The 13,823-nt window shown below is 44.5% G+C and overlaps 1 protein-coding gene across 13 annotated transcripts in view; it reads right to left on the bottom strand.

Moving 5' to 3' along the window:
- The window catches only part of ZDHHC8 (zinc finger DHHC-type containing 8), a 96,841-nt gene that overhangs the window by 1,751 nt on the left and 81,267 nt on the right, over nt 1-13,823 (bottom strand). For 4 of the 13 annotated variants that reach the window (NM_001038691.2, NM_001397885.1, XM_015275256.3 and 1 more), the window contains one exon: nt 7,548-13,794. In NM_001038691.2, coding sequence (NP_001033780.1) covers nt 13,623-13,794 — 172 coding nt within the window. In that variant the 3' untranslated portion in view covers nt 7,548-13,622. Of the gene's footprint in view, nt 1-6,384; nt 6,509-6,815; nt 6,936-7,547; nt 13,795-13,823 lie in introns of those variants that run through there. The other 9 variants (XR_005840008.2, XR_003077779.3, XR_003077777.3 and 6 more) reach the window with 9 other exon arrangements.

The raw sequence follows: 13,823 nt of genomic DNA, 5'->3' as shown, positions 1-13,823 counted from the left end.
TTTAAGCAAGCGTCCTTCCAACTCCCACCCACCCACCCACGCTGCGGGTCCCCGACCCACAGAGAGCACTGCCGGTGCGTGCAGCGTTGCAGCACAGCGCTGGCAGCAGCCGTGCTGCGTGCAGAGAGCGCAGAGCGGTGCATGAAGGGCTGCTCCCCGCGCAGAGCACGGCCGGGCGCTGCAGGACAGCGCGGCGGAGCGGGAGCGGCCCCCGTGCTGAAGTTCGGGCCCTTCGCAGCTCTCAGCTCAGCGCCCTTCCCTCACCCGCCGCTCCGTGTCTCTGTTTTACGCACCGCACAGCACAACACAGCACAGCACAACACAGCACAGCACAACACAGCACAGCATGGCATAGCACAGCACAGCACGCCGCAGACCCGCCGCGGCCACACAGCCCGGACAGAGCAGCGACGGAGGAACGCTTGCTGCAGACTTGATGCTTTTTTCCGTCCTCCTTGCACACCTCTGTCCCTATAGCTCAGCTACTGAGATTGATGTTTCTTCTCAGGTAGCTTTAACATTTCTATTTTGTTATTACCCTTATCACAGAGACGCTATATTTATGCTGTATATCTTTCTCATCAAGAGCTGAGAAGAAAAAAAGGCTTATTTACAGAACGTCAGACCCAAATCTCCATACAGGGAACTCCTCTTTCCCCAGCAGCTGACAGAGGTGCCTTTGCACGCGGTCCCACCCCCCGCGTGGGGTTGGGCTGAAGCCGAATGGGACAAACACTGCAATTCCTCAAAAAACAAACAAACAAAAAAAAAAAAAACACAAACCAGAACAACAACCTCCCAATTGCATGAACTGAAATCTAAAACCGCATCTCGGTGCAATCTTGCTGTTATTACAGGAGTGCTGACTGCACGAAATGCCCAACATGAGATCAAAATCCCCATTCCCACAGAGGGAAATTCGGCCGGCACCGGCTCACAGCAGGGCTGCGCTCAGCCTCCAGCCGGGAGCTCACACAGCTCCGTGACCATCACGAGCAGCAATCACAACTGTCTGCTCAGCAAAAAAAAAAAAAAAAAGCACTGCTGCACACCTGGTAAATCTCACTGTGCTAGAAAAGAAAACGGATAATCTGATTGCCTGCCTCTGCTGCATTTTGCATGTCACTCTTCTGTGATAGCACATCACCATCAGAAATCTCTGCAGACGCTTACACTGCAGCTTAGTTTTGGTTACTTTAGGGACTATCATACTTTATGTGCAAAAGTCTTTTGAGATCACCTTTGAGAGTATTATTTTGCTCAGCAAATCCAAAAATATGATTTTTAATTTCAGTTTACCATTCTGTAAAGCTTGAAGTCAACCAGGTTGAAAAAACTCAATCAGCTCATTGCAGTGGTACCCATAGCTCAAACACACCGCCCTGCACTGCCTTAGCAGCTGCTTCTCTCCATGCTCTCGTGTTTGTTTTAATATTCATATGACTACAATTCTAATCCCATTTCATTGTGTTGTGTTTCATCTGTGAGCAGAAAATCCCCCTAAGAGGATAACAACTACTGCTGGTACCCACTAATGGAATTATCCTGTTAGTCCAATACAGCACGCTGGTGCTACTGATACCTGCGGAGCACCCATCAGGGCTGACTGCAGTGAGGCCGTCCCACCTGTGAGATGCAGAGCCACGCCGGGTGCTGAGGGCCAGCTGCCCTCCGGGCTCTGCTGCCACCACAGCCACCACCAGAAGTCACAGAGCCGGCGTGGCTGTCAGAAAAGCCAGCACGGATGCTGTCTGACAAACGATGTTGCTTTCTCCTGGCAGGCAGCAAAACCTGGAGGCAACAGCAGGAGCAACGGCAGCTCTCGGTGTGAGCTTCACTGCACAAGGAGTACGGAGAACTCCTGTTTCCTGCACGGACCCAGACCACTGCAGAGATCAGTCAGTGTTTGGATGTTTACCAATAGCTGTGGAGGTCTCTCGCCTGCAGCTGGCAAGAACAACTTAAGAACTTTTAGGCTTTTTTTTTTTTTAAACAAAACCATTGGAGTAGTAAAAGGACATCTAAAATGAGAAAAATGTGCTTTTGAAAAGCCTTTTCCAGCACCCCAGATACGTTTGCTCACAATGTATCATCTCATCTCACATGATACAAAATGCAGTTGTAAATTTATTAGCAGAAGAGGAGAGAAAGACAAGGAAACATGAGGTCAGCGGATCACGCATTCAGACACTGTGGGCTCACTGCTGGCCTTTGGGAAGGAAACACTGATGTCATCTTGGCTTGCTTCAGGCCCAGCAAAATTTAAATGATACACTAGTTTAAACTATTGGGCTATAAAATGATGTCTACTTCAGCTCATTTAATACATGTTTCGGAGAGCAAGAAATACTGCTCTTAAGCATCATTGGTTTGTATGACTTGACAAGTTAAAAAAAAGAAGAAAAAGATTTGGAAGCTGTGCTATTGGCTTTCTGATCGTATCTGACTGCTCCACTGAAGAGTTTATACAGAGAACACAACCACACAAGTACAGTGTTGGTTAAATACAAGATAAAATCCAGGGAGATTCTGGCACGAAAGGAAGTCTACGTATATCCATGCCAGAACTGATTCAGATCTTGACTTCAATCTAGGTGTTGTGAGTCACAAACCCAGGGATCCTTCAGCTTTCTTTTGGCCACAAAAATGAGAGAGGAGCTCACTGAGGATGAAAGACTTCCCCTCCTCCCCAGACACCCTCTCCATAAACATACTTAAAATGAGATTTCACTTTATCTAGGGCAGAGAAGGTCAATCATGAAGGACCAACCCACTCCTTAACCTGGAGCTCGCAGGGTTGAAGCATCTCCTGGGCTGAAGCAGAGCAAAAAGAAATTTTTTAGCAGTGCTGGGTATCACCGATAAAGAGAAGTATCTCAAATACAGCCGTGAGCAGCTGACCGAGGCTGTCTCCCTCCTGTCTCCTTCAGTAAGGAGTAGGGCCATTTAAAACTGGAACATCCGTGTTTACCAAACACAAGCATGCAGAGTTACAAATCAAAAGATGCACCAAAAATGTTCTTTGTGAAAGACTAAAAAGAACATTTCTGAACTGGTAAACTAATTATACTAACACAGTCTCTACCTCTTTCATTAAGGAAAGGCATCCAGTGCTGCCCCTGAAGTCATACTCATGAAATGAAGGGCTTATAACAAAAATACTAACGCTGCATTATCTAATGTAATGTAATGCTCTAATAAATAGTGATGCATCACGCCAGAAGGGTCTCATTGGAAACAGATGGTCGAAGGAATGGAAACATAAGCAGAGTATTTTACTGCAATTGCTATCCAGGAAACAAAAAGGGATTTGATGTTATTGCCTCAAGAACAGCTCCCTCCCAACCCTTTTGTCTTAGCTATCAATAAACTTTGATTTTGCTAACAAATGGTCAATGTTAGCAATAATGGGAGCACTCTGCTTGCAAACCATTTCAGGTACTGAGATGTACAGCATTACACAATTTAGGGGACTTCTAGCTTTAACAATTCGTTAATACTTAACACAAACTACAAAGTATCCCCACGCTCTTTCCTACCTCTGTCCAGAGCTGGTTCACAGCATCCCTGCCTTCCTTCAGAACTATCACCCTAGGGATGAGCTCGACACAGGCTGTCTATACCCTGCTGTTCTTCTTTTGGAAGCAAGCTTTTAATGCAGCGTGTTCACATACAGACCCCACTGAGGCTGTGTAGGGAAAAAAAAACAGACGAAATAACTTTTAGGTGAAGAGGTGCTAACTGCAGGTCTGGAGAGCCCACATCCATTCTCTGCCATTCTCTGCTGGTGACAGGGCAGCAGTAGCAGCTGCAGCCGGGCTTCTGTGAGCCGTTCCCCCCAGCAGCAGCCCCGTGTCAGGCAGGGAGGCCAGGCAAAGCAAAGCACTTGCTCAGAGCCATCTGCCATTAAGTACACTGATCACCCTGAACAATGGGACCTTCTCGGCATTGTGCCAGTGCTCAAAAAAACACTGCACTTGAAGGAGAAACCATGACCTTATTATGCGTTCATTGGGCTTATACCTCCAGGGGGAATACCAGGGAATGACACATTTGTCCTAATGACAGTATTTCTCACGGCAATGGACGTAAGGTACATCCATGTGGCTGCTGTGACATAGACACAGCCCTTCCTCTGCTGACAGAGATGAGCACAACTTCAGATTGAGCCAGGGCCATCTCCTGATAGTGTGGCTGAGAGCCAGCAGTTCTGAATAAGAGGAGTTAGTACAGTTCAGGGATTATTTCCGCCTGAACACAAAACACAAGGGTCAGTAACGAGAGTCACATTGGTTACAAGAGCTCAGCACCTGCAGTAGTGGAGCTGAATCCTGTGGTACAATTTCAAACTTGACTAAGTATAGTTGAGATCTGTCTGTCCTACAGCACAACAACCCCACCGCAGTCCCAGATCTCCCACCTGGGAGCTGCACGTATTGATGCTATTTCAGCTGAGCTGTTTGGTTCTTGTTGTATCAAGGAGAAAATCATGGAGAGCATCTTCTCATATTACAAGTACTACTATGCGTTGTTTTTCTGTCTCCTTCCCAGCACTAATAAGCACAGAACCTAATTATCCCTATTTATAAATAACTTTCCTCATCCTATCTCTGTCCAACAACGTTCTGGCAGGCACCCTCAGCAGGAGATCTGAAATTACGTCCCTGCCAAAAGCTATTGCTGCTGATGAATCACAGCACACAGTTAAAAGGCTGTGCTTTTTATTATGTATATCCACACACACATATAAATGTGAATACGTGCACATGTGTGTGCAGTGACTTGGAAATTCTATCCAGTATTTGCCAAATGCAGCCAGTGTCAGAAGTAGCCATCTGGCTTCAGACTAAATGTGTTTCTGAACGTCTTTGCTGGAATTACTTCCCTTGGGGAATTCCTTGTACACTGTATTGCTCTGGGATTTTTACGGTGCAGGTGACAGACACGTGGCGCTGTAGGACTGGTTGCTGCTTAAAATCAAAACATGCATTTTATACAAAAAGTCTCTCTCAGAGACAAATGCAGAGTGATCTGAATTGCCAAGAACTAATGGCTATCCTGTGAGGACAGATCTTCATTTGAAGTTTCCCCTGCTGGCTTGTTTTCTGCCCCCAGACAAATCCTTTAAAGGGCTCTGTAGATTTATGTTGCTGCTCTGCCTCACAGCCCTGCCCTGGTCAAGGCCCTGCCTAAATGATAACCTTCTGACATTCCGAAATACAATGACAGGAATCCATCTGGAGAGGAAGAAGAGACCTTCTATGTACTTAACAGCGTGCTGCCTGACCCCGCCAATCCTTCACGCTGATAGAAACTGGAGGAAACTTTTCTTGCCAGCAATAAAACCAACTGCCCTTTGCTCTCTACTGACTGTCTATTCCCTTTCATGTCAGCTGAAGGTATTTCTTTTCTCTTATCCATTACCTTCTTTTCCAGCTCTCACTCTGCGTTTGTGCTATCAAAGCACACGGCAACGGCCTCACAGCTATTTTACTGTATTTCTGCTCAGCAACTTTTATTATTATTATTGTATTGTATTATGCACACCTATTTCAATAAGCACGCAGGAAAAGGTTGAGTTGCTTGAGGCAATCAAGTCCACGTTCCCTTGGAATGAGGACAGTGTCATGGGGGCTTAAGAAGAGGGTTTGGATTATAAGGAAATATGCAAGAGGTGAAGGGAATAATCAAGGCAGACATTTTTACTAAAACTGCCCTTCAAAGTCAGCACTAAAGAGTAATACGACTGTCAGCAACACCCATCACACAAACACCTAAAAACTTCTTCCCAAGAATGTGTCCTGAAATGATACTTTGAGGTTAAATATGCCCCTCATCTGCCCTGTTCCTCCCATGTACCTGTGGTTTGCATCTGCTTGGCTCCAGCCACACAGACTGCAGAACAATGGGATTTGTGCCTCTCACAAACACAACACATTTGTGAGGCTGGGAAGTCACACCCCCATCTGACACGGAGCAAAGAGGCACAGAAAGATGTGCAAGGTCAGCAGCAATTTGCAGTGGAGCCAGGAAATGGTGCCAAACTGCCTGGTGCCCATTCCTGCACCTGAAGTGCAGACTGTGCTTCCAACTGAACATCCAACTGCTGTGGCTCATCCTGCAGATTGCAGCTCAATGCTGGGAAAGCGCCAGCAAGACAGCAGCACAAAGCTACAATCTTACAAGATTGTGGCCAACAACACAGCAGTTTCTCTGCATGCTGTCACAGTGCATCCGAAAAGCTAGTCATAACCAACACCTACTTACAAGTACTTAATTCCTTGGTTTTATACATTTCAATGAAATGGCATCACACGATCCTTCCAGCTCAGATCCATTCACACAAGGGATGCAGGAAGAAGCCACTGCCCAGGAGACACTTACCTGCACGTGGTGGGAAAGGACAAGCCAGAAAGCAGGAGAGCACCACTTTGGTGCTCCACTAGTACACCCACATCCCTCCTTGCTGGCTGCCACTCAAAAGCACATACATGAAGACATCAAGGTTCTGTTAGGAGGGAGAGAGGCTGCTTTAAAAATAGAGTTGGCCAAAAAATTGGATTGTGTTTAGGAAATGCTGGTAAAGCTCAGCATTGCCCAAACTACTCAGATGCTGTCCTCCTCAGGCCAGCATTTTATGATCTAATACTGTAAGGGTAGGACACGTCAGTCCTTTACGTTCCCTGCAAATAAATGGTCACACTACTGTATGAAATTCCACAGAAAAAAAATGCACATCTCAAGGGCAAACAGCACGGCAGCACAGCATTAAATAATGTGTATGTAAAAAGCAAGACAAAAAGAATCCTCCTTACTATCATGAGATGCATCTCTGCCTCAGAAGACACTCCTCCTCTCCCTACGTAAGATCCACTGTCTGAAGCTTTGCAAAAGTTCCCATTCTGTATCTAGCCTGTATCAGGAATACCGCATGCCTGTGGGGAGAAAAAAACACTTGGCAGGAAGGAACGATTCTGCCCATTTGAAAGAACTGGTGGATCAATGCCAGCGAGGCTGAAGGATTCTTGCTGTCAGAGCTGGGTTTCCTAAGGCCACTCATTTCAGGCAATTTCTGACAGTTCATCAGAGCTGTCAGCTGCCCGTGGAAGACAGCCCACCCCCCACCTCAGCTCTCTTTCACGGGGGTGCTCTCAGGGATCCCTCACGCTCTCACAACTCCGCATGGACAGGCCCAGCTCCAGGAACGCTCAGGGTCACCATGTGCTGCTGAGGCAGCCACGTGGCACACAGTGAATGTGGGGTTAGCAGCAGCAGGTCAGAGCAGCAGGGCCTTCAGGTCCCACAGCTGAACTCATACATGGCTTCAGGAGAAAAAGCAGAATTCATCACACAGAGGGCAACTTCGTAACACAATGAGTGCAGATATTACAACAGGGGCACGGTGCTGGGGTGAAAGGAAAGCTCTCTGATGTTCTCTGCTTTCTCCAAGCTTCCACCAGAGCTTTCTCTTCTTCAAATATGCCTTAAATTAGTGGGCATGCCTACCAGTCTTCCACAGCATGGAACATAACCACTGGCAGAAACACTGTTTTCAGTCTGTTTTATTTGCTAACGTTTCAATAAGTATTTTTGGTTTTGTATTTTGCTGCTGATACAACCATTTCTTTTTCTATCAACACAGACCAGTTCCATTTAAAATACACCAGATAGGGACACCTAGAACTAGTTTTACTTGAATATATGTACAGTTATGTATACATTATATACACATAGGCATTATATATATATACATATATATATATACACATATATATAAGGCACTGCAAAATGTACCATCACTTCTCTGAGACTCTTTAATTTGCAGAAGTAGATCATATTTCTCATGTAATTTGAAATGTCTAACCAAGGAATCTTTCAAATGTTTCAGGGTTATACAGATATCAGCTATGAAATAAGCCTTACTTTAAAATTCAAGTTATTGTGACAAGATGAACAAAACCTATTTTGACAGTAACTCTAATCCATTTATTATATAACTGCTTCTCTCTTAAAATATAGATTCACCTGTATAAATAGTTTCCTTTGTCTCTCCTCATTATGTTCCAAAATGTGAACTGAAACTCATCCTGCAGAATAAAAAAAATAACAGTGATGGAGAATTGAATACAAATGTGGATAATTTATCCATTACTTAGAGAGAGGAAAGCCAAGACCTCTGTAAGCCAACATGTCTTTAAATAAGATGTACTAAAACAGTTCATGACCTTACATAAATCTGTTTGACTTAGTTAACATCAATTGATTAAGTTTTTGGACACGTAATAAGGTAACCTCTGCCTCTACGGCACACAGACACAATTGGTATTTATAATGAACATGTTTGAATGGGTTCTTGCTCAATATAATTAGTCTACATAGGCAAATTACAGCATCAGAAATCCTGAAGCAGCTGCTGTTAGGAGAGTTGGCAATCGTGTGAATGACAAGCCAATCTTACACATCAAATGGACGCATTTCCAAAGAACAGAAACAGACGAAGATAGATAGATGAGAAGTCATACATCTTTGGGATGTATAAATCCAGATAGCCTGGATAGAACATTGTTTTTCACACTACTCTGTAGCAACAATTCCCAATTGTGCCGGACCACAGGATTCCTATTGAGTCCCACAACTTTAACAACAGACACCAGGAAAAGCTTCATGTCGTGTTGTCCCTGCACTACCCGCTGTGGCCTGAAAGCATGATCCATTCGTCACAACTAGGAGGCACTTTTTAGAAGGTTCTTATTTTCTACTCAAAGCACCTTGAAGATGAGCACCTGCAATCACTTGGTGTAATATTTTGACACCCGTGGGTTCTGCCCTGGAGCTGGCCTGCCCGGTTCAGCTGTTTCAGTTCACGTTTTGCAGAAGCAGAAATGAAAAGGGGCAGCACCCCCCGAACCGACTCAGCACACGAGGCCACGTCAGGCATAGCGCACCAGGGACACCGCACACTTTAAAATACTGAAGTGACTCAAAGGTTTAAAAATATATATATGTATTACGAGAGCCACAAAAAAGGTTACAGACAGAGCTCCACAAAGCCTGCACGGATACATTCCAACAATTCAAGGTGGCAGAATAGGTGAAATACAGATCATAGAAACGGTTCAGCATTAACTTTCCAGACTGTCAGAGACAGCAACCTTAACCTCATCTTCCCCACATAAAAATAAAAATTGTATATATATATTTATATATATATATCTAGTCTGGACCACAGATACAGTCCAAAGAAAACCACATTGCAATTCCCACATGAGGCTTGTAGAGTAGGCATCCCCCGAGGAGCACCACGGCAGCGCCCACAGGGTGATCATCTCAGGCCAAGCTGATGTGACATTATGCCTCGTTAGCAATTTCAGAACAGCAACACAGCACAGTTCATTTGCTGCACATGGCTATTAACACAGCTCTGTGCAGCCCTCAGAGCTTTAACCAAACTGCAATTACAGCTGTCTTAATTTTAAAAAGAAAATGCAAATGTAAGATATTTGGGCAGTTCCTGCTATCACCTTTCTTTAAAATTCAAGACTTGAGGACTTCTTTAATGTGCTTCCTTACAGACACAGCGCTCAGACTGTCCTAATGACCTCCAGGAAAAGATGCCTCCCTGAGGCTTTTTCCCCTGTTACCTTCAGGTTACGTCTGCGTCCAGTTTTGACATGGGGGCCAAATGCTGGTTACATGTCAGTGCAGTATTTGGCCCAAAGTTCCAAAGTCTTTGCTATTCACACTTTCCTATGAGGTCAACAAACAAAGCAGTAAAAAAAGAAAATATTAAGGCTTCAAGTAAAAATATTTCCTCTCTCTCCCACCCATGTAGTAAGGTACATTTAATTTCATAATGCTCAATATATTATACAATTAACGATACAGAGATCCAACTGTTCAAGGCAGATTGCACTACAATGGAAACCTGGAGGCTAAATGGGAGTGTATGAACAGCTAATGAAATGCAATATGCGATGAACATTGATGTATAAACTAAACAAAATCTATTGCTGTTTTTTTTTTTTTTAAAAAAGTAATACAATCCACAGCTAAAAATAAAAGCACACTGAAAAGCCTTAAGACTTCTGAACATGAAATAAACATGACAAAACCAAGAAGCTACTTTATAATACGTGTTAACTTGTGCTGGATTTTCATAGCTGAACCCACCTACTGAAAATCAGCATCACTTACTTAGCTTCAGTGGAGCCACACCAGTTTACACCACCTGAAGATTTGGCTGTAGTGTCTGTAAAAACTGAGGATTTGGGCAGAAGAAGAACTTGGCTGTTAATCTGTGAACTGTTTGAAGAATAATATTTTAGCAAGGGGGGGGATTCTGCTCCTAAATCAGATGCAGTAAGTAGGTCCCCAGTCCTGCAATAGGAGCTACTGACACAGGTGCTTACATTTAAGAGAACGGCTGTAGGTTCAGTGCCTTGGCTGGGAAGGAGGCTGGATTTGCTGCATGCAATCTCCTGTTAACAGTTCTGCTCAGCTTATTCTGCCAGAAGATTTGAATGATTTACTCCAGGCTATGAGCACTGAATTATATGCAAACCTCAAAAGAAAAGAAAGAAGACAACTTTGGTACCATTGTAAACCAGTTACCATGTCCAATGTGTCTTAACTGTGCCAAAACTACTCACAAAGTACATAATCCTTACATCTGAGCCTGTAAAGACACAGTGCAGTCACCCTTTCCTCCCTTCTTCTTCCAAAAAGAACCCTGGATATTAGCGCTCTATACATACACCATTGTGTTTAGTCTTACTGAGAAATTCTTCTCCCATGAACTAATGTAGTTAATTTCAGAGGCTCTTTGGCCCTTCAAGTTCCTCAGTAGCGTTTTACAAATGCAGGAGAAAGAATGATCAGAGCAGAGCATCACTGGGATGCAAATCTCAAATACAACACTGGTGCAGATTCTCAGCTTTGCTTGCACGTATTTCACGCACATATTCATAGGTACACAATAATATGTGCCCTCATCTAGATGATGAGCCCAAATTCTGCATCACCATCCCCTCTTTCTGCCTTACGAGTGGCAGACGTGACATTTAACAGACAGGTAAGTCTCACGTTAATTCTGTGCACCAGACTGAATTCCAGCCCTTGAGGAAGTCCTGCACCTTCCTGTGGAGCTAACGTCAGGGTAGGGTTGCAGATCAGTAACAGTTAAAGAGGGCAGAAATCTGAGGCTGCTGGGCGTAGCCCCTTGGCCCTGCAGCTTCACCTTGAACTGAACCTTCTTTCATCACATGTCTGAATAAGGTCTGACCGTCTTCAGTCAGTAGTCTCCAGTATTCTGCCTCGGAAGACCACTCCCCTTCCCTTTCCCTATTGTCTCCTCCCTCTGAATGTAGACAGGCCACTGGCTACTGGGAGCAACTCTGATTTGCCTTTGGTTTTATCTATTTTAACTAACATATCTGTAAAATCATCATACTCAATTTCCAATTCATTGCTTCGTCAGTGACATGCTTTTAGCCCCCTGAATCTTCCTATCAGCCAGCTTGTCCAGTCTTTTACCATATATTGCTCCCCCTGTACCTGATCCAGCCTGCCAGCGTTCTGGCACTGTGGTGCCTCCAACTAAAGGTGATATTCCACATGCCAGCAAACCAATCTGCACCGGAGGACGACTGCTTCTCTGCTCTGCAATGCCCTTACAGCGGGCATAAAATGCACACTGATTTCTAGTTCACTCTCTCATAACTTTGGCCATTTCAGCTGCTCTGCCTTCTAGATTCCTTCTTTCAGACAATACAGAGCTCTACACATGATTATGCTCACTTCAGTCTTCCTCTCCAAAAATGATGCCATACAAAAGGAACATATAGTAACTGTGCATTGCAGTAGATGTCGACATTTATCAAATCAAAAGATCAATTCTAACCAGGCAAAACTGAGGTCAATATTTGCCTTCTGGAATAATTAATCTCGGCATAGATGAACACAAGTAAAATGTTATCGACACATCCTGAATTGCTACCAATTAGCTGGAGAGTTCTCCATTACAGTCAAGAACTGGAAAGGATTTAGCCCCTTGAAACCAGGATCCTGAAGAACAAGGAATTTAGCTCTCTAGTCAAAACTATTTACCAGGAGAATGAGGTGGAAAGCTGAGGTTTCATATGCTGACTGGCTCAGTGATAAATAATCATTTTTACTGACTTTGGCAACAGTCACTCAGGATATTCTTAATAGAACACACACTCTGGCTGCTTAGCATTGGTTTGGACCTCCGTACTTTTGATAGCACATGAGAAGGAAAAGGAGATCAGGAACAGAGAGAAAAAATAAGGAAATAAATATTTATCCCAAAATTAGAGTTACCAGAGTTCTGATTTCTGAGACAAAAAGTAACATAACCCCTCCTTGTGTTTTCTGTTTGTTTTTAAACAGCAAATTGTCTTTAAATCCAACAAAACAAATGCAGTTTTCTGGAGACAGGGAAAGGAAACCTCAGAATGTTAAATCATCTGATATTATTTAAAAAGTTGTTCCCCAAGAGAAATAAAATGCAAAAACAAAACAGAAAAACCCTTTGTCTAACAGTACTGAAGACCAGAGGGAATGTGCTCGTCATTAGGCAGACATCAAATTTATATCCTATGGACTTACGCTTGGCTCAGTTACACACACTGTAAATTCAACAGCTCATGCTAACCCTGCTGCAGGACTGCACAGGGCACCAGGCACGGCAGCAAGCACCTTACTGCCCGGATCCAACAGGCAAGAGGGAGGGTGCAGGGAAAGCAGCTGATGACTGTTTAGAACGTGTTCCTGTCTGAACACTTCCTTTTGTGTCCACATGGTTTTATTTCCGAGTCAGAGAAGCCTTTAAAAAACAGGGATGAGAGGTGAGAGTGGAAGATCCTCACTGGTGGTGCGGTCCTTTCCTATCAGACAGACATGTGGGCGCACATATGTTTTCACAGGTGGGCAGGTGAACAGCAGACTGGGAGAAGCTGCTGCTGCCCTTTCTCCTGCACCCAGCTGGGACGGAGGAGCAGGGAGCCTTTGGAAGATGACGCAGCGTTTGTTGTGCAAGGTGCCCTGCTCCGCTCCTGCCTAGGAGAACCTGAGCTGCAACGCCTGGGAGACGCAGGGCAGCTCTCACACCTGCACACTGCCCAGCACAGGGAGCACACTTTCCTCGGCAGCAGAAAAGCAGCAGCCGGACCTCTGACTCCTGCTGGACACGTGGCTGGCCAGAAGAACTGGGAATGGGCACAGGAAAACGGAACAATCCTGGACTGACCATTTTTTCACTGCACTACTGGTACACAATGCTGGACAGACAGACGCACAGCAGCTTCAGCACTCTCTTGCATAAAAAAAAAATCTGCTCTGTGGTTGTGGTGGAAGGTGGCAGCCAGTTCTTGTCTGTCGGTTAAGACGAATCTGATGGACTATACAGTTTTATTCCGTCAAGAATAAGGCTGCAGCTGTTCATTTGGCCAAATGATAGAGATGAAAACAGAACAAATCCAAAACAAGAAAAGGAGAGTGGCTGGCTGCTGCTGCTCCTTCTTTGTTGTTAATTGAGTCTTCACAGTGCTCCTAGCTTCATGGCTGGCTGAGTGGATGGCTCTTTGTTTTCATTTAATTCTATTTTACACTGAAATTTCGTAGGTTGTTCCACCAACTCCAGACACCTTCTTAACATTTGAGTGTCTAGCAGGGCTGACGGGTGTTCCTTGGGAACTTGATGTTGAGCCCAGCCTAGATATTCCTTTTGGCTGTCCATTTATTTTACTGTGCGGTGTCTTCATCTGTATGTCATCCCTGCACCAAAAGACATACCAAGACAATGT

Source organism: Gallus gallus, chromosome 15, assembly GCF_016699485.2.
Source record: "Gallus gallus isolate bGalGal1 chromosome 15, bGalGal1.mat.broiler.GRCg7b, whole genome shotgun sequence".
NCBI lineage: Eukaryota > Metazoa > Chordata > Aves > Galliformes > Phasianidae > Gallus > Gallus gallus.
Note: the sequence above shows the minus strand (reverse complement) of the source record. Positions and strands in the feature narration are given on the sequence as shown.